A 25,790-nucleotide genomic window follows, 5' to 3' on the forward strand; every position below is an offset into this window, starting at 1 on the left:
CTTGATCTCCCTGTAACAGAGAGCTGTAAAAAGAATGAAGCTCTGTGCATTCTTCTGCCCTGCCCATGTCTTTATTCCAGTCTCTTCTTCCACTTTTGTTGGTTTCTTCACACACCACCTGCTCCTTATTTATTCTTTTTGCTTTATTAACTGTGTTGTCTTTCCTTTATCCCGCTCTCTTCCTGAAGAGCTGCTTGCGCTGTATAGAAGCTGCATCCTCCTTGCAAAATTGAGGGGTCTGCAAATCAAAACTTGTCCTTAAGGTAGCTTTATGCAGGGATCAGGCCCTGGCTTTTAAAATGCTCTCTGATCCTGGCAAGTGCTCTCTATCTTTGCCAAGGTCACTGAATTTCTAAAGTCAGAACGTGGCGCGCGTCCCTGCAATTGGGGCGTTCTTCCCTGCTTCAGAGTTTTGAGGTGAGCTGCTACTGGCTGGACTCCGATTTAGAATTGGCATACAGTTTTGGGTTTGCTGCTGTTCAGCTTGGCCTTCCCAGGGGAAGCCTGACACTGGTAAAATCCAAACTTAGTTCTTTTCACTGCCTAACGCCCACAACGGGGAAGAGCAGAGACATTGCCAAGCGTTGTGGTTGTGGATGTGCAATGCGAAGTCTCGCTAAACCTCATACTGGAACAAAGCAGCAACATAAACTATTGTCTGCCAATTTTTTTAATTAGCCATAGAAATTTTATAGACTACACTGAGGCTTTCAATGGGATGAATGGATTATTTATTCATGGAGTGGGTATATTTTGAGGATCAGAAGAGGGGTAATTAGAAGGAAAAATTTCCAAAATATAAGTTTAAAATTAATTTTCTCAGTCTACCCTAGTGCAGCAGTTTCTCATAGTCCCTGACGAAGGACCTAGCAGCCAGAGGAACCCCTGGGTATGGGCTATATGATCCTGCTCTCTGGCACATGGCGCTGAACGTGAGGCTGGGTTCAGAAATGAAGCTTGAGGCTTTCCCTGCTTGTGTAACTCCGCTAGCAAACATGGTGGTGGTTGTCATTTTAGGTTCTCTAATCCTCTATTGTGGCTAGCCGAGACTTTAAACTGCAACTTATCACTAAAAAAGCCGCCTGTTGAATCTCAAGCGGCTACGTTTCATCTTCCAAATTTAGTGCTCTGATATAAATAAAAGCAAAACCAAAAGAAAGCCTAAAGTCTCTTATTTTTAACGATGTTCTGATAGCTCTTTCTGAGGAAAGCGCCTCAGTTGGAAGGGCAGGAGTGAGAACAGACATGGACAAGATGTTTCCATAAATGAGACACCAAATGAAGGTTGCTAATACTTAACCTGAAGGGCTACTTTACTTCAGAAACCAATTTCCATGGAAAAAAGGATAAGATGATCACTCCACTACTGTTTCCTTTGCTGCGCTCATCAAAGCCATATTAATTGCTATGCTATTTTGAAGCCTCGCTGGTTTCAACATCATCATAAATTACGTCTCTATAATAAAACTTCTGAGTCATAAACACCAGCCAATATTTTTTCCTGTTTTCCACGAAGACACTGATTTCTTTTCCATTTTTTTCTTTTTGTCATTTATGCCTTGAAAGATGCTTTTGCTTTCATACGATTCCAGCTGCTGTGGTGAAAATGTTACTGTACTCTGACCCTCGCGGCTTTCAAAAGCTGAAGGAAAATGCTACAAATGCTGCTCAGTGTATTTTTGATGTGATAAAAGGGTCCGCTCTCACCATCACACCACAAGTGGACCTCCAAAAAAATCGGAAAAAGCAGTACGTGCTAAAAAACCAGGTTAAACGAGTAATAATTGAAAGAAATAATTCAGTGACAGCAATTATCAGTCTGTTTACAAATTAATAATGAAACCAGGAATGAAGCTTTTCACTTAAGTTCAACTCAGGACCATGTAGCTGAAATTCTACTGAGCTATAATTCTACAAAATCTACTAGGAAAATTATTTCCTTGTCATACGGAGAGATTATGGAAGAGGAATATCCTTGATGTAATTTAATTATTTCAATTACCTAATATATTTGGAAGGAATGACATTGCATTGTCTTGATCTTAAGACAGATGCTCTCTTTAAAAATCAAATTGAAAGGAAGGTGATACATTATTTTATAGGGGAGAATGCTTTTGTAACTGCTGGTGGGAAAAATTAAATCATCTTTTATGAATGAAACCAGCTTAATTTATCAAAACCAGTATGGCAGGGGAACCAGGGGGAAGCACAGAAGGTCACTGACCTTCCAGCCTCCATCCACAGTGGACCTGGACCTGCTTCCGAGCTGGGAGCTCTGTGCTTAATAGACCTAAAGTAATTCTTTTCTGCCATGAATTTTCTTTGTTGTTTACGGAGCTGTAGAAGCTTTTAGCATCCATAAAATTCTGTGGCAACAAGCTCCATAGCTGAATTAGGCAGTGAGTGAAAGTACCTCTGTGTAGCGGTTTTGAGCCTGCCCCATTAATTTTGATACCCTCAGAGTTTGTACCGTTAGTGACAAGGACTATTTTATTCCCATGTCACATTCTACTGCTGATTTTTATAACCTTTTAACATATTCTTTCCCCTACTCAAGATACCTTTTTTCACACTGAAAAGCCCTTATCTTTGTTTTCTCTTTAAATTTAATTGTAAAAAACAGTATTATTTTTCCGTGTATCATGAGGTTTCTCTACTTTTGGATCTCTTTCTTAGTCTTGTACCATCACCCATAGGGATTTATGTATTTATGACATTCAGGGCCGAGATTTTGGATAATGTTCTACAGGTCCTAAAGCAGACGATGGATCAATCAGAGCTCGTAGGTCGGCGTTTTTCTTCTTTTAGCACTTGTTTGTACAAGTTCTTGTGCATAGCAGTTGTTTTAGTGTTATCTTTATCAATGGAAACATTTGGTGTCCTGGGTGACAGGTACTATTACAGCCCACGATGTTTTGTTTTAGATCACAGGATATTTGACATGGGATGTTTTTTGCCTTTTTTTTTTTTTTTTTTAATTATTGTTACCGTGCAGTACATGGATGTTTTCTTGGACCTAACTGTTAAAACTCCATGATCATCTCTGCGTGTAGTCAGAGCTATTTCCGTGCTCAAAATTAGCTAGGTTGGTTTTTTGGGAATTTTTTTCTTCTTTCCTTACGGTTCTTTCTACATTGAATTTATTCTGACGTTTTAATGACCGGTGAAGTTGTGAAAGGTATTTCTGGCAATTCTGGGTAAAAAACCCACTAAACAGCTTTTAGTGTTATTATCCTGAATAAGTAAATAACAGCAAATTTTTCATCTTTTTTTTTTTCCAATTATTTCAATTATTCTCATATGCACAAGGCTCAAACCCTAGCCCTGTGGGATCCCAAGGCTGACTGGAAAGACCCAAGCCAGCGGAAACAGAGATTTTACGCCCTTTTTTTTTGTTGTTTACCAACCAGTTATTTATCCTATTGTTTTGTTGTTTGGTTTTGGTTTTTTTTTTTCCTTTTCTCCAGTAGCTACTTAAATCTTTTTAGTGACGGACCTTGTCAAAAGCGTGTTGAAGAAATCCAAGCAGAATATGTTCTTTCCCTGGATGCTCATTAACGGCCTCACAGACCTCAGACTTCATGAGCAATGACACTCCAGTATAAAACTTGTGTTGACTCTACCCCAGTACAGTGATTTCTCAGTCTGTTCACTAATGCTTCACTTTATTATACTGTCAATTTGCCCAGTACAGCTGTAAAAGTCTGCGTTCCCTGATTTTTTCCCTCTCCATTCAAAAAATAGTGTCACATTTGGCATCACTCATCCTCTAGCAAGGAGCCCTTCTTTATAAAGCCCTGTGCTTAAGTACTGTAACGAGGGGTCTGATGGTGCTCAACTTTTGCACAAATTAAAAAAAATATATAAAAAAAGAAGAACTTAACATTAAAGCACTGCATGTGGGTGCCCACCTGCAAGAATAAACCACAGCGGAGTAAGTAAGTTAGGTGTTGGTACGTTCTTTCATATTGAATGCCTTTGAGATGCAACTGGGTAGACCAAATATTAAATGTAGCTTATAGAAAAAGACTAAGATGGTCTTTAAGGCTTTTTTAGGCCATGTGCCTGAGTAACTTAAGGTACTCATTTTCTAATTTTTGCATACATATTACTATACTACAATAATAATATATATTATATAGTACAGCTAGTCTAAATATATATTTTTATATATTAACATTTTTTTTTACAACTTGTCCTGTATATATATTTTCTACAGACATTCTTTCTCTAGAGAAATACTAATAATTTGCTTTGCTTTTGAGGTGGAAAGCTTTTTAATTGCATAAAAGGCAGCGAAGTGTTAAAAGCCTTGATTAAGCAGACAAAAAGTCGTGTCTACTTGAGACACAATTCTTATTAGTTATATCACCATGAGCCGCTTTACATATGCTGACCACCTTTTTCTCCTGACATCCAGGAGGTTGGGATTACAGAAAAGAAACCAATTAGGCTACTTTATAATACTGCTTCCCTGGGTTTGGTAAAATGAAATGTATTTTCTATTTAAGCATGACATTTGGTAATAATTTTAGTGTAATGGGAACAAGAGTTAAATCTAGGAAAAGCCACAAGGAGTAATTATGGCTTATGGCTTGTCAATCTAACCTGCCAGTCATCTATAAGGAATTGCTACATTCCTAGTTAATTAGCACAGTTTGATTTTGATCTGCTTTAATTTCTGAGAGGTAATTTTTAGTGTTTTACAGTTTTACATTATTTATTAACGGGGCTGATGTCTAAGCCATCTGATGCAGTAACACTAAGTAAGCGGTAACTTCTGCTCTGAGCATTAAATACATTGAACGTCCATTTGCCGTTGCCAGGCTGCCCCTTAGATAGACTGCGTGCGAGTTGCAGAAGGTCATCACAAAGTTAAACGGGGACAGAACTGATAACAAAAAAATACTAAATGTAACCTGTCCGTTTTTCAACTGGCTGGCAGGGGACAATGGTACTTGGTTGAGGATGACTATTGCGGGTGTCCTGCTAAGGTGCCACCTACTTCTTATACTGACAAAGACCAAGAAACAACAATGCAAATACTTCTTTCTTTGACAGGTAACTTTATTAATAATGGTCTTCGATGTGTCGCACCTACCAGGTGCCAGTCTTTTTTCACACTCTGCAAGACTTTCTGAAGAGTAAACTAGAAAGGCATAAAGTTAGTTGAAGCTACTAAGACACACATATGAAGATGGGTCTGTTTTGGTCTTTTTTTTTTTTTTTTTAACAGAAGTTTCCATGAACGTGTGTCAAAAAACTTAAATACATTGAGAAATACAGTAGAAAGACTATATTTACAGTCAATTATAATGGGCACTGCCAACATATCCAATAACAAAAATAAAACAAAAACTTTTTTCATGTTTCTTTCATGCTTTTTTTTTTTCACAGAGATTTTTAAATATGATTTTGTTTTTTAAAAAATACAATAAGGAAATAATTACATTCTTAATATGAGAACATTATTTTACAACATACAGCCTGGGCCAATTAATTTGAAAGTGTCTTTAACAAAAATTGATACTAAATTAAGTATTCTCCGTTTCAAAAATCAAATTGCCACAATCATTTCATTAAAAAAACACCTTTGATCCCCCAGAGTTATGATCTTTTTTTCTTAAAAAAAGCATCATAAAAAACAATTAAAAAAAGCACCTGGTACAGTAACAGGAGTTTGTTGAGGAAGCGCAAGTGTGATGTTTTCTTAAAAGACACAGAAATGGTTAAAAATACTAGAGTTTTCCTTTAAAACAAAAGTCATGCTGCTCTATTGCTGACTTTGCCTGGTGAACCTGAAATCTAAAAATGGTGAAAATACAAGCTCTGTCGCTTTTTATAAAAAATTGTACAGCAATCGTACTATTCAAGAAAACAGAGTCTATTTCACAGCACCGAATGTGGTCTATCGAGAGGTTACTTCCCGAGGTTTTTTTGTTTTCCTTCTTTCAAAACCTTGGCAATTATATAGAACAGACGTGTCATGAATGCAAATTGCGGTGGTACCGACGCACTTATACATTAGAGGATGTCCTTATGCATTAGAGACGTACAGTTACAGCACGTGCCAGGCTGGGGTGAAGGGCGGCGGTGCCTTTATGGAGCCCTTGCTGCAGGAAGGGCAAAAGACGCTTTATTTTGCTGGCAGCCCCTGCTGCAGCGGGAGCTCTAGGTGCCAAGGGCGCTAGAGATGCTGAGGGCGATCAGCATCTACGGCAGAGCAGAAGGCTGTGGCACCAAGGCTGAGGTTGTGTGCACGGTTCCAGCACCACACAATTTCTGTTGGGACAGAAATTTGCACGTTTCTATCTCCGACATGGATTAAAACCTGTCCTTGCCAAGGGTTTATTTTTTTTCCATAGGATATGGGGGGTGGAAGATACAATGGGTAAAATATTGGGTAAACAAGATAAAGTGATTTGGCTTTTGACTACTCGGCATTACTTGATGCGGGACCACTTCTTAATGGCAACTGTTACATCATTGCAAACGTTGACTAGAAGCCTAATTTGCATCATAAATATGTACAGATATAAATTAAATATTTATTGAAATATACAAATAAATAACTTAATTTGAAATAAAAAGCCTAAATGAACTTACTTTTGCTTCAAATTTGTTTCTGCTAATAATTATGGGAACTTGATACTGTTTAGTTCATAGTCATACAGCATAGAATGTGCCCTCCACTTAGAGAGTTAGTAAGTAAGCAGATGACCTAAAATAATATAAAAAAATCCTATTTCAGTGAAAACCACACTGACACTTGCTTCCCTACTGTATCTGCATTCCTGTTGCACTTTGTACAAAGCATAGTCCCAAGAAGCAAAGAGCCTTCTCTCATGTTGGGCCCCATTTCTGCTCTGCTGAGGTCAATGGGATCCCTGGCACTAACTGCATTTGGCAACAGGACACAGCCCTGTGTCCCAGCGGCCATCAGGCCTCTCTGACGGCTCTGTGCCTTCACATCCCACCTGCTCCTGCGGGAAGCCCTCTGGCATCCAGCTCAGCTGGGAATCCCAGTGTACCCTTCAAGAGTCACGCACCTACTCCTAAAGGTAACTATAGGCTGGGCCATAAAGGGATGTGATCCTTGATAACTGCTGTCTTGCCAACGTCTGTGGTTTTAATTGCAAGTCTTAACTATCAAGACTCCAGCCCTAGCATCTGTAATTATCTCGAAGTATGAGTAGTATTTTAATTTTTTTAATTAAAGTCATTTTCTAGTCCTCACAGCTGAGGAGAGAAAGAATCTTGAGAATGCGATTGAAGGCTCTCCAAAGGCTTAAAAAAAGCACAGAGAAAAAAATTAAAAGAATCCAATAAATTGTATGATTAGGTTGTGTTTTTTTTTTTTTGTCGCTTGCTCTCCTGATTTTTTAAAGCCAATCTTGAGATTTTGAAGGACTTTAATTGGCAATTTACTGCGTGTAAGTTCTCAGGACTGACATGGATGGATACAAAGAACAGATTTCTGTAATTTTACAGACTAAAATGCAAGACGCTGTTTCCTAGTAAACAGAAATGGACTCCTGTCTAAGAAAATCCCCAATTCTTTGTAAAATTGTTTATAAAAGAGTCTGGAAACTATCATCTTTTCAATCCATCTTCCTCAAAAATAATAGCTGAGGTCTGAAAAGATGAAGGAAAATAAGTACAGCAGTGTTCTATAACTCAAGTTTAACAATATTATATTATAAAAAAAAACAAAACAAGACTGACTGCATAAGCTATTCTGAGTTGCCATTATCTGTTGAGGATTAATTTCAATTACATTTTCTTTTTCAAAAGTATAGAAAAGAAGTCGTATCTAAAAATACCTGTTTGCCTTTTAAAAAAAATCAGGAACAAATCATAGTTCGACAACATGACCTTTGAAAATGACTGGTGCTTCAGAATAGTAATAAAGAGAATGTACTAAAATGCATTTTTCTCAAAGTATGGCAGTTTTTTACCTCCCAATGACAAAAATCATCTGTCTTAACAGTATCCAAAAAATGCTCCACAGCTGAGTCGTGTCAGCCCACGGTCTCGCACCAGCGTAGAGGACAGTGGCACTGAAGAGCTCCTGCCTTGCCGGCCAAGCAAGCCATGCCATTGCTGTGAATACAGTTCTTCCGTTTTCTTTTGCCACGTGAACAGCTATCAGCAAAGTGACCGCGAACGAGCAAGATTTTGCTCAGCCACCTCTGTGGCAGACCTCGCAAAGGCGGTTTTAACCTGTAAGAGTACTTCTTATCCACCATGATTTCACATCGGTCTTAACGCACCAGTCTTCAGTGGTGTTCGGGCCATCTGACGCGATATAATTAACATTGCTGGTCTATGCTGGTTCGGCAAAGTAAACTTCCAACTGCTACTTTATGCTCCTTTTTAATTACTATGCTTGGTTCGGGTTTTTTTTGGTTTTCATTTTCTTTACCAGTGAAGTTGGAAATAAAGAGTTACAGCTAATAAAAAGGGGCACACGTAGTTACACAGCAATACAGTAGAGGGAATACAGGCAAATTAGCGCCAAGCTACCATTAACTTAACAGAATTATAAAACCTCTTATGTTGTATCGCTTGATACCACCTTTCAGATGAGTCTTTTGCAGCCTACGTCTTGGTCCATAATAGGTAAGGCCTTTATGGAAAGTGAGTGGTTTTGCTGTATTTATGTTCCATTTTTCATCTCCCATTCCTGGAAGGTGGGGGGGGAGAAAAAAAAGATACGGAAAATGTTAGAGAAATCAGGCTATTTCACTGATGTCATCAGATCTGTTAAGCCAAAGCCAGCTGAGGTCAGTAACAGTTTTTCCACGAACTTCACCAAATCCAGGCTTCTGCCCACAAATTAGTTAGGGAATGCTAACAAGTACGTCCTGGTAGCGTCTGTGCGCAGCTTCCACCCCTCCGCAACTATATACGGCAACTTTTTCTTTAGCGCAGTGCAAATAAGCCATGTTTGTTTGATGCAAAGGGTACGTAGGGAAAAACTTCACACACCACAGCTGGTCTGAAGCGCTCAGCTGGAACTGAGTAAGAGAGGGGCTGATTTAGCAGATCGGGCTTTCTAACCTACTTGCACGGGACGGCAGGAAGCACTCAGTATTTCTCATAGCTGACACCAAGTCACTGCTTTGCTCTTCAATTTTTTATTATAAAACTCATGGCAGACACACGTTTCTATGGCTAAGAAGGGCGACTTACTGAGGTAGAATGACTTACAGGCAGGGCAAAGAAAAGCAAGGTAGTTACCGCTGCATACATTTCCCATGTACGCAACCCAAGTCGAGCTATTGCTTGGCAAGTTAAAGAAATCACTTTGCCTTTCTGTGCCTCAGTTTCCCCACCTGTCAGCTGAGGACAACGACACCTACCGACCACAGCAAAGCACGTAACCTATAATGCTGTCATCCATATATCTCAGAGCAAGGTATTGCCGTTTCTTCTGCTACACAAGTGACAATCATGGGATTCCTGCAGGTAAACACCCAGTTAAATCAAACTTGTGGCTCTTGACTTGAGGAGCAGAAGAGTTGAAGAGGGATGGGCTCAGCCTAGGGCATCCGCACTGTACTTACTCCCTGAAACACACCCTGACAGTGATCAGGAAACAGGGAAGACATGGAGGAGTTGGCCTCCCGCTGAAGTAATCCCTGTGGAGCGACCGCCCAGCTGTTCCTAGCCAGGCACCGGGGTCTGCGGATTCCTCTCCCACCCATCGCCTCTGCAGAGGTACTCTGCAGGCAGCCTGCTGACTTGGCTCCCAACTTGAATTCCTGAATTTAACACTCATTCCACAACATTTAAGAGCTCTGACTGAAAACGGTTACTTATGCATGTAAATATCTGTTTCTGCTGCTGAAAGCAGTAATAGCATTAGTTTGGCTGAACAGCTGCATGACCATGACACCTCTTCAACCACTGTAAAGCAACAGTAAAGGTCACAGCTGGTGGCTGTTTTAGCAATATAAGAAAAAAATCCTGGGTTTAAAGCATGTAGACAATAATTTTTTATTATTTTAATCTTGTGGGGTATTTTTTCTTCCTTTAAACGGTACTTTTATTAAAATCCAACGTATTTTAATTACTCAGTTTTACATTTCAAATTATGGTAAACCTAAACTTAAAACACAGTATTGGTAAAAACTCAATTATTTTAAAAAGGATATTAAATGTATATTCTCTATGCGTATGCTGCCAAAGCTCTCAAGGAAGTCGTTGGTTAAGCAACTGGGAGGAGAATTTTGCTAAGTGTTAAATAAGCTTTGAAAGCAGTAGCTTCTTTTGCAGGTGCAGAAGGAACTTTTTCTTTGTTTCCATTTCCCAGGCAGGTTCACGCCAGTTAAGGAATGTTTAAGTCAACACTGCCAGCCTGACTGGGAGCTGGGGCACCGGGAGAGCTCTTTTTCTCCTCCAGTCCCTGAACATGAGCAAAATGTAAGCAGCTGACCTGACATGCACCAGCCCACCAGTTTTAAAAACAGATCAGAAATAATCATTGCAGTTTCCTTGCTGCACATAACAATTTGCTTTTAGAAATTAATTTGAAATGTGAAATATTTAGATAATTGTTTTTCTTGCACAGCAAGGATATTTGGAGTATTTTTACTTCCCTGGGAATGCTACTGCAGAATGTTTTTTTTCCACGTTTTAATACAGTCTCCACTTCCAGACAAGTAGAGATTAACAAAATTACATTTTAAATGCCTTCTGGCTTCTTAAACATATGCATTATTACTTTCTAAGAACATTTAAAAGCATGTTACAAACAGAAAAGTTAAAACATCTAAATATGTGTGTAGGTACAGCATATGTCCTAAAGAGTGCATCCCCAAATTCTGCTAGTCCTTAGATTTAACACTAGATCTGTCCTCCTGCTTCTCTCTGTATTTACCCTTTTGTGATGTGCATATGAGAGGAGAGAGATTTTTGGTGGAGCAGCTTCCAAACCTCCCCCCTCCCTCCACCTCCCCGAGGCGTCGCTGTGCCCCACAGCGCTCCCGGGGCAGGCTGCACCGCACGCCTTGTGCCTCAGCATCAGCATCAGCATCTGCCCTAGCAGAGAGGGGCACAGTCTTGTGTGGGCTCCGGCGGTGACATCAGGGTGGCTGCAAGCACAAAGCTGGCTGGTGAACAGACTCGGCACCCTTCGTGCAAGGAAAGAGCAGGGAAGGAGGCATTCAGTGCATTCAGATACATATTGCGGGGGGGAGGGGGAAATAATCTGACGGGTTGAACGCTTATACAACTCCCTCGTAACACTGGGAGATGTGCCAGTGGCTGAAGATGCAAGCGCTAGCACGGCCGTGAAACCTGTTTCACGCCCCCAGATTGCACTGACATCCATGCGTGGAGAGCCAAGTAAGTTCTGCTCTGGGATACTCACGTGTGACGCCCTTTCTTTAGCCACATCTACGAGGCCTGGGCTCACGCATCACTGCAAAAGGCCAAAAGAACTGAGAGCCAGATTCCACCCTCGCACATGTACATTTAACTCCCCCTGGAAGCGGGCTGTGCCGCAGATGCATACCTGATGGCAGACTTTGGCTGCAGCTCCTTGCAAATGGGCTGAGCACGGCTTGGGTTGCACTATCTAATTCAGCAAAATTTCACTCTTAATATTTCGTGTGTGAAGTTTTAGGAAAAAGCTGTTAAAGCTAAATTGGATACTTCTGAGTTGTTTTTCCCAGGATGGGAAATATGCATAGTAGCTCCATATCCTTTCTGATTAGCCTAATCCTATATCCAAGATTCCTCTGCAAAGGAGCTTGACCGACCTATCGTGCCATCCAAAGCACGGCGATATCAAACAACACAGCAGGGATTTTCCTGTATAGCATATGCTGAGCATAAAAAATGTACTACAGCTGGAAGGTATTCTTTACGCTAAAAATGTTCAGGTTTTTATAGTGTCCTGGATTCTCCAGCTGTAGTGAATAATGGCTGGCTCTAATTAATGTGCCTGTCCAGCATGTAGCACAAATCCACGCTCCCTTTCTTAAGGACTGTGCTCTGCTAGACCGTATTCCCTGAGTAACGCTGTGCTAACATGCAAATCTAAGACACAGTGTATAGCTAGAGGTGGTATCTTCATGAGACAAATTAGGCCATAATTGGAATACACAAGCTTCAGAGCATGTGAATCCTTCTTCAGGTTAGAAACAAAAGCAGCAAACTTCGAAGTCAAACAACTGAAACCTATTACCCTGAGTTTAATTATTCTTACTTGAATTGAAATGAATGAGGCTAACTGGCAGAAAAAGCAGTCGGTGTCCATGGAAAGGATGGAGGAAATGGTGGCAGAAGAAGGGTGGGAAAGCTCTCACATAGGTACAGTGGGAGAAGTAATTCATGGCCTGGGTAACAGAGAGGTTAAAGGGGCCGGGAGGAGGAAACAGAGAGATTAGGATGTGCCATGAAACCAAATCATTTATTGAGATGATGATTTTTCAGTATCTATCTACTACATTGAGGTGCCAGGTTCATTCTCAGTCACTGTAAACGTATATAATCTCAGTCACTGTAAATAATGAAGATGTGTAACAGAAGTTACTTAAAAAAAAACCCTATATAGAATACTTCATTATTACTACTCACCAAGTCTCTGCAAAAGGCTCCCCAAAATCAGCAGTATTTATGTTGTAATACAAATAATTCAGATATGGCACATTCTCTTCTTAAGGCTAAATTTCACCCACAGAAGCAGCAGGAACCGATCTTTCCCTCTCTCCTCTGTCCCGGTCTCTCCACAAGCAAGTAAGACTTTTTAAGAAAGCAAGAAAATGTACAGAGAAAGAAAACTAGACATAAGTCTTCTCACCTTTGCTTTTCGAAGGACATGGCCTCGACATGGAGAATTATTTGACGAGGGAGGTCGCTTCAGAGCTGCTGCGCTGTTCACAGGGATTGAGCATTCGGTATCACTGGTATCACAACTGGAGATTGGAGAGTTCTCCAAAGTTCGGTGCTTGAAAATTGGAGACTAATGAAGAGGGAAAAGCCTACATTGAGTTTCCTCCAAGTAGTCACACGGGCAATGTTTCCTATCAAGACTTAGAACTGCAGATTTTTTTTTAAGAAACCATATTCATAATAATGATGGATAAATGAAAAAGAGGTTAGAACAAAAGAAAACGAAATGGTGTTGTGTTCTGTGATGAAAATTAGAGTTCATTTTCTGTGATTAAACAACATTGGGTGATCCTGAGGAACTGACACATCCCTCTCTGGTCCTTCTGATGGCTGCTTCTGACACAGATCTATAGCATAAGCCAGGACTGCCATGCTCCATCATGAGCGCAGGAGAGGCAGCCCTTGCAAAGGGGACAGGGGACCGGCACAAGTGGGTCTCCATCACTGCACCGTGACTTGGTGCATTTAAATCTCCCTGGGGTGGAGTGGGGTGATGTCTCAGTTCATGCACTTGTACAGTCATGGAGGGCAGGGAGGTGTCAGCTTTTGCACATTATCCCAACACATGCTGCCTGTGATTCCCATGTCTACCTGCTCCCCGCTGCTCTAGAAAGTACACCAGATGTAGCTGAAGAATGCAAATATCACAGAAAGGCATTTAGTTCTGCTCTTATTTCCCGGGCTTAGTAAACCTTTTGAAAACTCTCAGTTCCCACGCATTTTACCGGAGCTGACAAAGCAGCGTGCTCCCAGCCCATGGTGCTGGGATTTTGCGTACCTGTGGGCTTGATGTTCCTGATTTGGGCTCAATAGCCAAGCCCAATGTGATGCCGCCAGCCAAGGCTTTCTTAAGGCTCTCCTTCACCTCGGTCAGTTCTAGCTCCAGGTTTACACGCTCAGCCTCCTTCTGCTTACACTCCTCTTCCAACTTCTTTAACTTGTCTTCAAGAACCACTTGGGTTTTTCTGCCTGTCATCCACAGCAATGTTGTTATTTCAATAAGAAGCTTAAATTGCCACATACAGAATTATTTTCTTTTAAAAAAAGTAAGGAATAGCTTCTCTAAAAATCAGCGACACCACTAAAAAAGTTATGTACTTTGCAAAAACCACTTTTTCTTGTAAAAAGTTTAGCAACAGAAATCAGATGCCTTCCCTAGGTTCCTAGTATAGTTTCAAATGAGCATTTGTTTTGTTATTTTTCCATGTCAGGAAAATATAATTAGCCAGTCACAACAAAATTATTCCCATGTTCTGCTTGTCTGAAGTCCCCATCAGTGTCATTTCATAGGTGTTTATATATATACACACATGCATATATATAAAACATGTATATAAAATAAGTATATACACCTGCATATATATATAATATATATATTTATGTTATATATTTTATATCTACATAGAAAGCAAATACAGACATTACAGAGTACAATTTAACATCAAAACCAAACCTCACGTAGTGACAGAATACAAAGCTATTTGGATAATTAAGCCCACCCAGGGCAGAATTCAGCACAACAAAGCACCTCATACCAGCATTGACTTCAATGGCAGCGCGTAGATCTTTTCTTTCTTTTCGGAGCTGGGCCAGCCTATTCCGGAGTGCTTCTTTCCTCTTTAGCAGCTCCTCCTCTTTGCTTTGTAACCTCTTTGCATCTGCCTCCACACGATTCTTGCCGTATTTGTACTGCTCTGCATCTGTATGTATCAGATTGTAGTTATTTATGGTTAAAATTAACAGTAAAACTATAAACTATTCCCTGAGACTGAACATCACAAGAAGCATGTCATGATTTGAGACACCGGTTTGCCATCCCTCTTCCACTGGCGTTTTCTCAAGGTGCACAATTCACGCTGAGCTCTGCAGCAGAGCTACATAAAAGATACGGGTCAGTTTGTTCTGTGCATTTATGCGGGGAAGATGAGATATGCCAGTTACCTTATAGTACCTTGGTTCTGAAAAATGGCCTTGCCTTTCTGTGCAGTTCAGAGGAAGGAAAAGAGGCTCCTCTTTAGCTCCGAACCCTTGATTTTTAATTGAAAGGGGTCAGAGGAAAAACCACCTGCCTGCCCTTATACCTGGGTTCCGTTCCTATTTCAAGTGCTTAAAGCACACATCTTGTCTCACCTGACATAAGAGAATACAAAGATGTTCTCAAGTTTTTCTACTTTAGAGCTTTCTTTTTCTTTTTTTAATTTCCCATATAAATGCTTTTATTTCATGGCTCACATCTATCTGTGGTCTAATTTATATCCCAGACCCTTCTATACCTCTGCTCCAGTTGCAGCCTCAAAGAAAATAGGTCAGCTAAAAGATCACGTTGTCTATCTGCATATCTGAAGGCAAAGTCAACTAAACCATCCCTGACAAATAGCTGTCAAACCAGTTTTAGTTGGTCATTAGTAACCGAGATGCCTCTACTCCCACAACTATCTTTTCCAGTACCAATTGACCCACATGGTTCAAAAGATACATACTTCTTTCCTGAAGTCTAACCCAAAATTCTTTTGTGGCCATTAAATCCACGACTTCTTAAAAATTTATCATGGGATTAAAACCCCACATTCTCTTCTTCTCCAGCAGAAGCCATCTTTTTGAATTCATATTTTAAAATTATGATTATAGTTCTTTTTTGTCTTTTCTTCTTTAAGCAAAGCAATCTCTGTTAGGAATTCCCTAGAGGCAATTCGCCTCTAGGTGAGAAGATCCCTCTTTCTGAAGCTGCCACTCACCAAGCTCTTCTCTCTGAGGAAGCTTTTAAGCTGTGTGGTTGTTATACCTTTTCTTTTTCATTAGTGGTAAGAGTGCTTCCACTTTTGACCAATACAGTGTTTGCATGTGTTTCTCAGCTCCTCATATGCCTCTTCCAACAGGAATACAGATTTACTCTCTGCCTCAAATGAATAATAATCATCATTACTCTTTTTTTTTTTTTTCCTGCTGTCCTCACGACTTTGCAGCCATGGGTCCACATTTCATATTTATCATTCTCCATATGACAACCCTTCATCTCGTGGCATGGCTGGAGTACTAATGACTCACCAATGCAAACAATATCTCCTATTCAAAGTCTTGATGGGCATCTCCCGCTCAGCCTCTCAGCCACAGAAGAACTACAGCGGTTCTTTATCTTGTTTGCTGAGTAAGACAGCTATTTTGGGTACCCTCATGACTGCATTCGCAAGTGAGGCAGCAGTGAGGAGACATACTTACTGGACGCGGTGCGCTTCACACATGACACCGATTCAGTTTTCTTCGGCTGGCTATTTAAAGTTCTCCCTTTTCCGGTGATCCCGTTAGCGGTCACAGGAGGCTTCTTGCTTTTAAACTGTTTGGAAACAAAAGTACAAATGGGGTCCAGCTATTCTTGTGCCACTGGCATCACAGTCACCCTTTCATCAAGGGCAAAGCTCAACAAAAAGCCGCCCGCTCAGAGAGCCTTAATAGACTGCATTGATTGAGCTGGAGACGACACTTCCTCCGGAGATACCGTCTCCGAGAGCTGCCTGCTCAGCGGCAGCCACTCCAGCAATCACAGGATAACAAGGGGATGAACTCCCCACCTCTGGTGGCATCATGGTCTCCAAGTTATTTAAAACTCTGGCATTTACTGTATTAAGAAAGCCATTGTGAGGCAGAAAAGTTGCACCTTTGAATACACAGTATAGAGTCTTGAAACACAGGTTTGTCAGAGTTAATTTCATATAGAAAAACCCAACAGGGTTTGCCACACACAAATTCAACCCTCTTTCTTATTTACTATATGACCTTGCCATCCTTGTGGTGCATGGGTTATTTTTTTTTTCAAAAAAATATAATTATTACACATTTTTAAATGTTAGGAGTTAGCATGTCAATTTCCTCTAATACAACTTCCAGCTACTAATGAAAAGTTTTTCTTAATTATAAAAACCTCTCACAATGACCAGATGAGTTCACAAGATTACCAGAAACAGCACATTTCGCGTCCCAGGGGCTTCCATTTAGAGGGCTCCCCTGCACTGAACTAAACCCTGGGGAGAGCAACACTGTCCTTGGTTAAGGGTAGCATTTCCGTGGGGGATGCCTTTGCCCAGCACAGGGCACATGTGTGCCACGCTCTCGGCACCTGCTTCCAAAAGCTTTTGAGGACTGAACTTGGCGTGTAACAAAATCTGCTGCCGCAGCCTAAGATCAGCGCAATTTTTGCTCGGGTCTGTATACATTCTGCAACTTCACTGAATTCTAATATTCCCATATGAAGTTTTTATAGGGGTTAAGTGAATTAACACGCAATATGGCAGGTATATTCAATGGAACCATTTATCTAACTGTTCCACTTCAGATTAGATTAAAAACCACTCATCTTTGTGATACATTCACAGGCTTATGCCAATGACCAGCTTTTGGAGACTGGCTACGGGCTTTGGAGAAGGTCCCCGTGTGGCTGCGAGCAAGGTTTGCTCTGCTCCCCAGCTGGGATCTGCCTGACTGCTATTGAGACTGAGCACACAGGATTTCATTTCTCTTTCGCTTCGCTTTCATTTCAGCTGAGGTCCAGAAGCCTGAGGCCGTCCTCAGAAAGTAGCATAGACATAGGCTTAGGTTTTTTTAGGGGAAGAAAATAACAGTCAGTAATTTAAATATGGTACATACACACTATATACAATATAACTTAGAACAGACAGGATATAATATATGTTACGATGTATATATTTTCACAATATATATAAAAATAGTAATATACAGATCAGTAACATTCTAGAGAAGCAAATTTTCTGTCATGGCCAAGTCATATTTGTCTTTTATTTTTTTTTAAGCCATCACTGCCTAAGGGGACAGAAGGCATCTAGACATGCACTCAGGTTAAGTTTGAAGGTCACATCTATATTTTTTGTTGTTATCCACAATTTGTAAATCACCAAGAACTTGTGTATCAGCATTTACAACTTAGCAAACCTGTTCCATTTGCAGTGGGCCCATGACTAAGCTCCAAGCACTTCGGCACTAAGACTAAGGGACTGAAGTAGCCCAAGGCCCTTTAGATAACAAGCAGATAAACAGAACAACAAAAAAAAAAATTAAAAAGCTTTGTTAAGTATTAAATAGTACAGTACCTGGGAGCCAGATCCCCTCCCCACAGCAGAGGTATTAGTGACAGACTGAGCAGAAGACAGATTGGATGAGACAGGGTATTTGTAATGGTTAGAGGAGAGTTTGTCAGTAGATAACCTATTGGGCTTTCTGTCAGCTGGCGGATAGCGCGCAAAGATTTTTGGAGACGGCAAGTTATCGTACAGGCCTGCGTTATCATAAAGCATTTCTTCTCCAATGTTCCTGCTACGAGAAGAAGGAAAGCCATCTTCTGGTTCCCACTGCAACACATACACCTTGGCAGTTAGTACACAATTCACCATGCAGCACCTCCTAAGCAAAGTGAAAACATTAGTAATCCTTTTGACCGTAGCAAGCCCGCGGTGGTTAGCAAGTATATGCTTATTGCTTCTGTTTGAATCAAACTATTTAGAAAGAGGAGGGGAGGACACAGTGTGGAAAGGAAGCATTGCATTACATGGCTCGTAGGCTCAGTCCGGTGCATTTTCCATAGCGGGAGCAAGCCGGCACTGCCCTATCACCCTTGCTGTTTCATAGACAGCACCTTCCGTTGTTAGCTCTAGCACTGAGGGGGCAGGAGCAGGCTTTGTTAACAGAGGGATACTCACAGACATCACAGATGGATCTGTGGGATTAAATCTGCTACATGAGTTGTTAAAAGTAATACGGCCTAACAGTTAGCAGAAGCCAAAAGGGTTTTTTCTTTTTTCTTTTTTTTTTTCCCCCCCTTTCTTCAGGCTATATGTCTTTCCAGTGAATACCAGCTGCTGGTATGCTTGTATTACATTTTATTTGCTGGAGAATTATTGTTCTGAGCTAACCAGCTAAAATAGCTACAGGCCATTCCTTTTTTTTGCTTTTCTTTTTTTTTTTCTTTTCAGAAAAATGGAAAGCTCAACAACAATACTCCAGTGATTCATTCAATTAATCTTAAAAGAAACCAACCTGGTTGCCAAATATCCTTCCTTAATCCATCCTGGCCGTGGCTGTACACTACTCATACAAAGGCAGGAGCACATCCAAGACCTACACACACAGACTACTCACCACACATGTGGTCGGGCGTTGGTCCCAAGAGGGGCCTTCTACCATCTTTATGACATTACTAATACACGATGGAGGACTGAACTTGCAGTCCACGTCACACTTTGAAACTCTGAATTTCTCTGGAGTTCAGCCTTGGGGCGGGGGGGGGGGCACTTTATGAAGCAGCCCAAATGAAGAGTTGTAGCTCCCCTGTAAATCTTTTTGAGGACCACATATATGTGTTAAACCCTATTACACATCTGCCTACAATCAGCTCTGCAAGTTATGAAGATGGCAGGGAACACTGTGGTTCTCCTTTGCGATGAGCAGTACCTGCTGTCATGAGGAACGCAGCTCCAGGGACTAAGAAGTGTTTGGGTTTTGGGTGGTTTTTTTTTTCAACAGACACCAAAAAATGCCTGGTATAACTGAGTCCTTAATTTTGCCAGGTCCAGTGTGATCTAAAAAGTACCCCCTCGAGTGAGTATTATATTCAAGGACTTGGCAACCAATCGTCAACAGGCAACCGCTTTCTAAATGCACGTTGGCTCATGTGCAGGTTAATGTAAACAATATGTCCCACACCCCTAATACTCTGTAGGTGTGAGAGAAGTCTGCAGCCCCCAATCAGAAAAATAGGAGTTCATTTGGAAGCTACCCAGTGGGGCTTTTTAGATAATATAATTTTCAGATGTCCATGCATTCAACACATGCAAACCATTCGTTCTGTGCAAATTCAATTCTTACCGATCCATTTATGCAGGGAACATCATCGTAATGAAGTGCCATTCCACTCGGACAGGCGTAGCCATTGGCAGTGCTTCCCCGATACGGATTTGTAGATATAACTCGCCTGTTCATAAAACTGAATAAAGCAAAATAAAAATAATAAAAACCAGCACTTGAGCCTAAGTCTAAATGATGATTCAGTGGTATGTTCCCTATATCCGATTATGCAGCCTGGAAGCACATATCTTCTCACTTCCTGCAAGAAAGCTGCGGACAGTTTTCTTTCTTTTGCTACTCACATGTTGCTGCTAGCAGCCAATATTAAACCATATGTTCCTGTCCTCCGTTCTTACAGCGGGGATACGACTGTGTGGAAGCCAGGAGGGCAACAGCTGTAACTGCTCAGTGGCATGTTTACATGGGAACCTGCTGATCTATGTTATAAACCAGCTTGCCAGTGTCCCATAAAAGTTCCCTTGTTGTCTGCATCAGGGAGAAGCAGGTGTTTCTGGGTGCATGTGTGCTCCGGGGGGATGCGAACTTAGGAACTGGGAGAGAGCAAAAATTTGGAAAAAAAAAAAAGTGTTATTGATGAAATCTAAGTTAACATTTCTATCGAAATTTGCTGAATGTTTTCTTCCTCAAAATCTGGGAATTTTTCATTTCTGTATCAGCACTTTAGGCTGGGTAGAGTGTGCAGAATGGCACTATGCTTCCCAGCTCAGGGTAACTGTGCATGCAAATACTCTGTGTGTTCATTCTTGCTGTATTTCAGCCCTCTGGACACTTCAACAGGGGGAGAGAGATATGTATATGCATATGCGTATGTATATGATATATATGTATGTTTTATTTGTTTCACCCTCCCTCTCCAAAATCAACATTGCAGCTTGTTTTACTGTAATTCTGCAGAACACATGCAAGATACCATGGACCACAACGGGCTTTGTGTCGTGAGCAAAGACCTAACAGTGTAGAAAATGGCAGAATCAGGCCCAATAGCAGTAACGACCCCGAGGGCGAGTCTCCCTTTGTAGCAACTGCTAAAATTGAACGAGGTATAGAGTGAGATCCCAAATAATTCCTATAGCTTCAGGTGTACGTGAATGGGAAAACAAAGCTTTCCATCCCAAACAATGGAACTATTCAGACTCTGTGCTGACATTCATAAAATATGATAAAGCCCTACTAAAGCAGAGAGGGTCTTCTGTAGCGCTGGCTGCAGCTCAAGAATGCTGTGGTTTCCAACAGTTGCTTTCTTTTAGGTTTGGAATAACATGGAGTCCATTGAATTTCTCATTCGGAGGGAGCCAGACCTCATCCAACTGCGGCTCACCTGAGCCGCGGGAGATCCGGGCTCACAGGAGGAACAAACCTGCCCAGTTCGGTGTGAACCTTTCAGGGCAGGGCGAGGGTGGAATATTCATTAGACAGAAGCTTTTCTTACTTCAAACAAACAAACAAACAGCAAAAAGCCCTAGATAAATTCCATGATAAAAAATGTTTTTAACTTTATCACATCTCATACTTTATTAGACATTAATAAAGGGCTGCATTTGTTTACTGTTCCTCTTAATGAAGAACATTGCTCAAGTGTTTCTGGTTAGTCGGAAGGACTGCATTTGGAGTCACTATTGTATTTCTTTCTATTTAAGTAGCTTCGATGAGTGTGATGCATAATAACCATGTCTGAAAACTAGGATATTCATTTATGACATCTGATGCACCTGTAGTAACTATTTCCACCACCAAAGGCAGCTAAGATTTATCTAAGTATCTGCAAACACTTCAGAAGCATTATTTCACTAAGCCTCATTAATCCTGTTTACAGATGTAGCCATCTAAGCTAATTTTATTATGAAACTGCTACATGAGAAAGGAAATGGAGAAAACCTGCTTGGAAGCATTTTTTCTTCAGCCTGGCCTAGATATCTAATGATTTAGATGAAGAAAATTCATGGGACTATTAATGAAGAGCTGATCGTTTTTGCAAAGCATCAGTCTCAGGAACCGAATAACCAGTAATCCTGAAGTGACTGTGCGACAGTCAAAGCTTTAATGATAATTGCAGTTCATTTGGAATACTAATATTCAGGGCAAGAATAGTATTTTATTAACACTTAAGTATCATTGTAATTTCTCCTCATTTTCTAGGAGTAGTTGAAAATCAGCAGACAGTTACTCTAGTTGATTATCAACAAGCTCTTACAGTCTTCTAAAGACATGAATGAATTTTAATTAATTCTTAATAGAGGAGTTCTGCTATTTTGCAGGTTGTTTGACATTCCTTGCTAACATGTGGTCCAGTTGCATATGTTTTTTCACTTGGCTCCAATTAATATCACATTTGTTCAGAAAAGGAAAGTGAAGCAGTATTCAGGGGGAAAAGGGTTCCATTCTATTTCTTTCTTAAGTGTGGTTATTGCTAGCTGCTGACTGAAGCAAAAATACATGTCAACACAGGATAAACTTTTTGAGCTCTATTAACTTCAAAACAAATATTAACATAAATTGTAAGCTAAGTGCATTTTGATACTATCATCGAAATTATGTGGTTTTCACAAAACTGGGCTTGTGGTAACATTCGGTCACTTGCATCTCTATCAGAAGTCATTCAAACTGGATCCTGAATAAGCTGCCCGTTTTCCCTCATTAAAGCCCTCTTAACACCTCGCTAATGGCAAGACAATCTTCTTCTGGAAAACTCAGAAGCTTTTGCCCTTTTGTTTTGCATTTTCAGTCTGCTTAAAGGTATGGTGGGCAGATGGGGGTGTGATTCTCTAATATATTAAGTCCCACGAATTCCAAATTTGTGTGGGGCGTCTCATTTTGCAGTGAGACGGGGGATGACGCCTTTGCCAGCTGTTTTCTCAGGCCACCCGCTTTCTGACCCAAGGAAACCACAGGGTACGTCTGCAGCGGGACATCCCGCCTGTCCCAACTGTTCCTTCACTCCGTCTCTAAACAACCTCATCCAGCCAAGGAAAAATGACAGTCTCTTCCCACCAAAGACTGCTTTAATGCCTAAACTGATTTGAACATGTAAATCACTATATATGCTAAGTATGCATTACTTTTCTTAGCACCGGATCAGTAATGGGGAATTCACTGCACTGATTTGCAATTCAAACACAGTTTTCGTGCTGCGCCCTAGACACCTTCCCAATTTCCACCTTCTAAATTAAAAGCCAGAAATTAATTGGACTGGTGTGAGCTTGATGAGGTTTTTAATTAATCATAAAGAACTTGAGAAGGAAACACTAAGAATGTGATTATCCAAGACTTAAATTCGCTATACATTTTTAGTGTACAGCATATACTGGCCAATATATGCTGTACTTATTGGCTATATGTACAGCAAATACAGCCAATAGATAAACGTGAACTACATAGCTACATATTTCAGTATATTTGTCCTCTTCCAAGGATAGTTCTAAGTCCTCAGGCAAAATAAAAGATTAAAATATAGCATTTGATAAGGAGACTTACTGAAAAAATGAGTAAAGATTTGAGTAAAGTTGGATGGTGTCTGCATCTTTTATGGAACTTAGCAGGATGCCAACATGATAATCATGAACACATCTAACATGCTGCGATGCTGAAACACTTCAGGAGCTCAATATCTGGCAAAGGGGGAGGTGGATTTTGATAAGCTGTCTTGGCACTGGAGTTAACATAGGGATATAAATTCTCAGAGTACTGGAAACACCCGGGTAGCTGAACACCTCTCACCAGAAAGTCTGTTTGGCCGCCTGGATGACGCTCGCCGTCATTTCCACGTCGATGTAGTCGTAGTGCAGAGCTCCAGGGTCTGTCGAAGACCCTGTTTCTGCCAGCAAAATTCCTATCCACCTGCCCATGTCTTCAGAGGAGGATGCCTGCAAGGAGAGGGCAAGAGCATCTGTCAGGTCGTTAGTCTGCCACTGAGCTGAGCATTATTTCAAAACGGCGCATTCTTCTTGGCTGACAAATTGCTGCCACCTTGTATGAGAGGCTTTGGTTTATCTCTGCTGAACTCCTAAAAACCCCAGGATTTCTTATTAAATGTGCTTTTCTAGAAGGAGGCACTTTAAGTAAGCTATGTGCTCATCAGTTATGATGTAATACAACGTGGGCAATCTCCAAAAAGGAAGAAAAAATAATCATTTAAAGCTAGTGGACTTAGAGTCAAGCCATGCTTATTCTAGACGTCAGAAAATTGAAAGCTATAACAGAATTATTTTCCTATGCTAGGCTGGGGGATTTTAGTTAGCATGACTCCTGAGAAGAAAACGTTAGTGCTAAGCAGAAACGAGGCGGGGGTGTGAGAAATGAAATAGTAGAAGAGATTTTAATGTTATTTTTTGAAAAATGCCAATACATTTGTCTAGATGATGGCATTCATTTTCCTAATGTCACATGTACAAATGTGAATACTATTAAAATAATTTTTAAGTTTTCATATTTTGCTTCAAGTCACCAATTGAGAAGTTAAACAGTAGCAAAATAAATAACGGAAAAAGGGAGGAGGAAACTGCGGTTTCTAAATTTCTCATTCTTTTGAAATATTTCATTGCCTTTCATAGTTCCTTGAGCTGCTTTCCAGTTTTTCAGCTTCTCTGAACTGCTCACATACAACAGGCCTGGTTGTGAGACCATCATGACCTGGAGTCAGAAAACCAAAGCGGTCAAAGTGTCCATCCTGCCACTGAAAGGAAAAGGTTGCCTCATTATGACACTTATATTTGGCTTTATATTATACTTGGTGTTGTGTCTTCTCATTTCAGCTTTGAAAATATGATGAATAAAGCCCCCTAAAAAATCCTAACCCGCCTAACACAGATGAAGGTATGACCTTTGTAGTGCGAGGAGTGTGGCAGCGTGTACACGTGTGGTGTGCCCAAGAGACTCACCAGGATGGCGGCACGCTTTATTTTCTTACTGCAGAATTACCTTAATACGGACACAGATGAGCAAAAGTGGTTCACGTAAGTAGCAGACAAATCAGAGTTAAGAGCTCTAGAGTTCCCATCAACAGTGATCCACTATTTAATTATTGCTAAGTTATTTACCAAAGTAATTATATCCCTCGTGTAAAAGTGTGCATAGAGAAAGAGCAGAGATATTTTAGTAGCAGGTCAAGGGAAGGTCAGTGTAGAGAAGCGCATCTTACTGAGAAGATTTCTGAACCGCATTAAATCTCAGTTTTCTCTTTGCCTACAACTCTTAATATTTTATTTCTCCTTCTAGTATTTATTATCCAGCTCTGCAATAATATTATTCCAAAGATTTTTGTGAATGGCCAGGTTGTATGGAAGTGCTTCTCTAATTTAGCTTGTGTATGTTCCTACGATTCATAGCCATTAGCAACCACCGCACCTCGAGCACAGCGACCTCCTGCCCGTTTCGGAGCAGGCGGAAGGTCAGGGGATGCTTCGAATCCAGTCCCGGGATAACTTCGCAGCCACGGAGAGGGATAGAAACAATATGCGTCTTCAAATCTGTCCTGTCCTTGTGGAAAATTAGTTTATTATCTTTCACTCTGCACCAGCGCTCACGCCAACGGTTATTTGAGAGCACGTTGAGATATCCTGCAATAAAATGAAATGTGAGATATTTTACTCCTGCCTTTTTTTTAAAAGAAAAAAAAAAAAACAACCCTCACTTTTCACTGTAATGCTAGCACTTAAACAAGTTATTCCTCTTATAATAGAAAGTCCAGATGGATTTTAGGAAGACAAGTAAATGACCCTGCCCCACTTGTTTTAATGAAAAATATCAGTGTGCCAATAACCTCGAAAAAAAAGCGTATAAAGATGTGATCCCGCTCACGCGCAAATGGCTGTTCTGTGTTACTGCTGCAGCTGGTTAAGCAGGAGCACACCGATCTCTGAGACTTTAGTAAGAATGGGAGAGGGACAGTGGTAAAAAGGTATGCACACAGCCGCTGTGCTCGCACAGAAGACCCACCTTCTCCATGTGTAATGGCTTTGATAACTGTGGCTGACCGAAATTTTCTGGGAAAAATCACTGCTTGTATTATAAAATTAGATGAT

At 40.7% G+C, this 25,790-nt stretch overlaps 1 protein-coding gene across 4 annotated transcripts in view; it reads right to left on the reverse strand.

Moving 5' to 3' along the window:
- Positions 1-5,660: 5,660 nt before the first annotated feature.
- The window catches only part of AFAP1 (actin filament associated protein 1), a 119,294-nt gene continuing 99,164 nt past the window's right edge, over positions 5,661-25,790 (reverse strand). For 2 of the 4 annotated variants that reach the window (XM_054202863.1, XM_054202865.1), the window contains exons 10-17: positions 25,114-25,325; positions 23,488-23,633; positions 19,774-19,891; positions 16,120-16,234; positions 14,439-14,603; positions 13,682-13,872; positions 12,812-12,973; positions 5,661-8,686 (exon numbers count right to left, since the gene is read on the reverse strand). In XM_054202863.1, the coding sequence (XP_054058838.1) occupies positions 8,660-8,686; positions 12,812-12,973; positions 13,682-13,872; positions 14,439-14,603; positions 16,120-16,234; positions 19,774-19,891; positions 23,488-23,633; positions 25,114-25,325 (1,136 nt within the window). In that variant the 3' untranslated portion in view covers positions 5,661-8,659. Of the gene's footprint in view, positions 8,687-11,377; positions 11,429-12,811; positions 12,974-13,681; positions 13,873-14,438; positions 14,604-16,119; positions 16,235-18,002; positions 18,261-19,773; positions 19,892-23,487; positions 23,634-25,113; positions 25,326-25,790 lie in introns of all 4 variants that reach the window. The other 2 variants (XM_054202866.1, XM_054202867.1) reach the window with 2 other exon arrangements.

This window comes from Rissa tridactyla, chromosome 5 (genome assembly GCF_028500815.1).
Source record: "Rissa tridactyla isolate bRisTri1 chromosome 5, bRisTri1.patW.cur.20221130, whole genome shotgun sequence".
Lineage (NCBI taxonomy): Eukaryota > Metazoa > Chordata > Aves > Charadriiformes > Laridae > Rissa > Rissa tridactyla.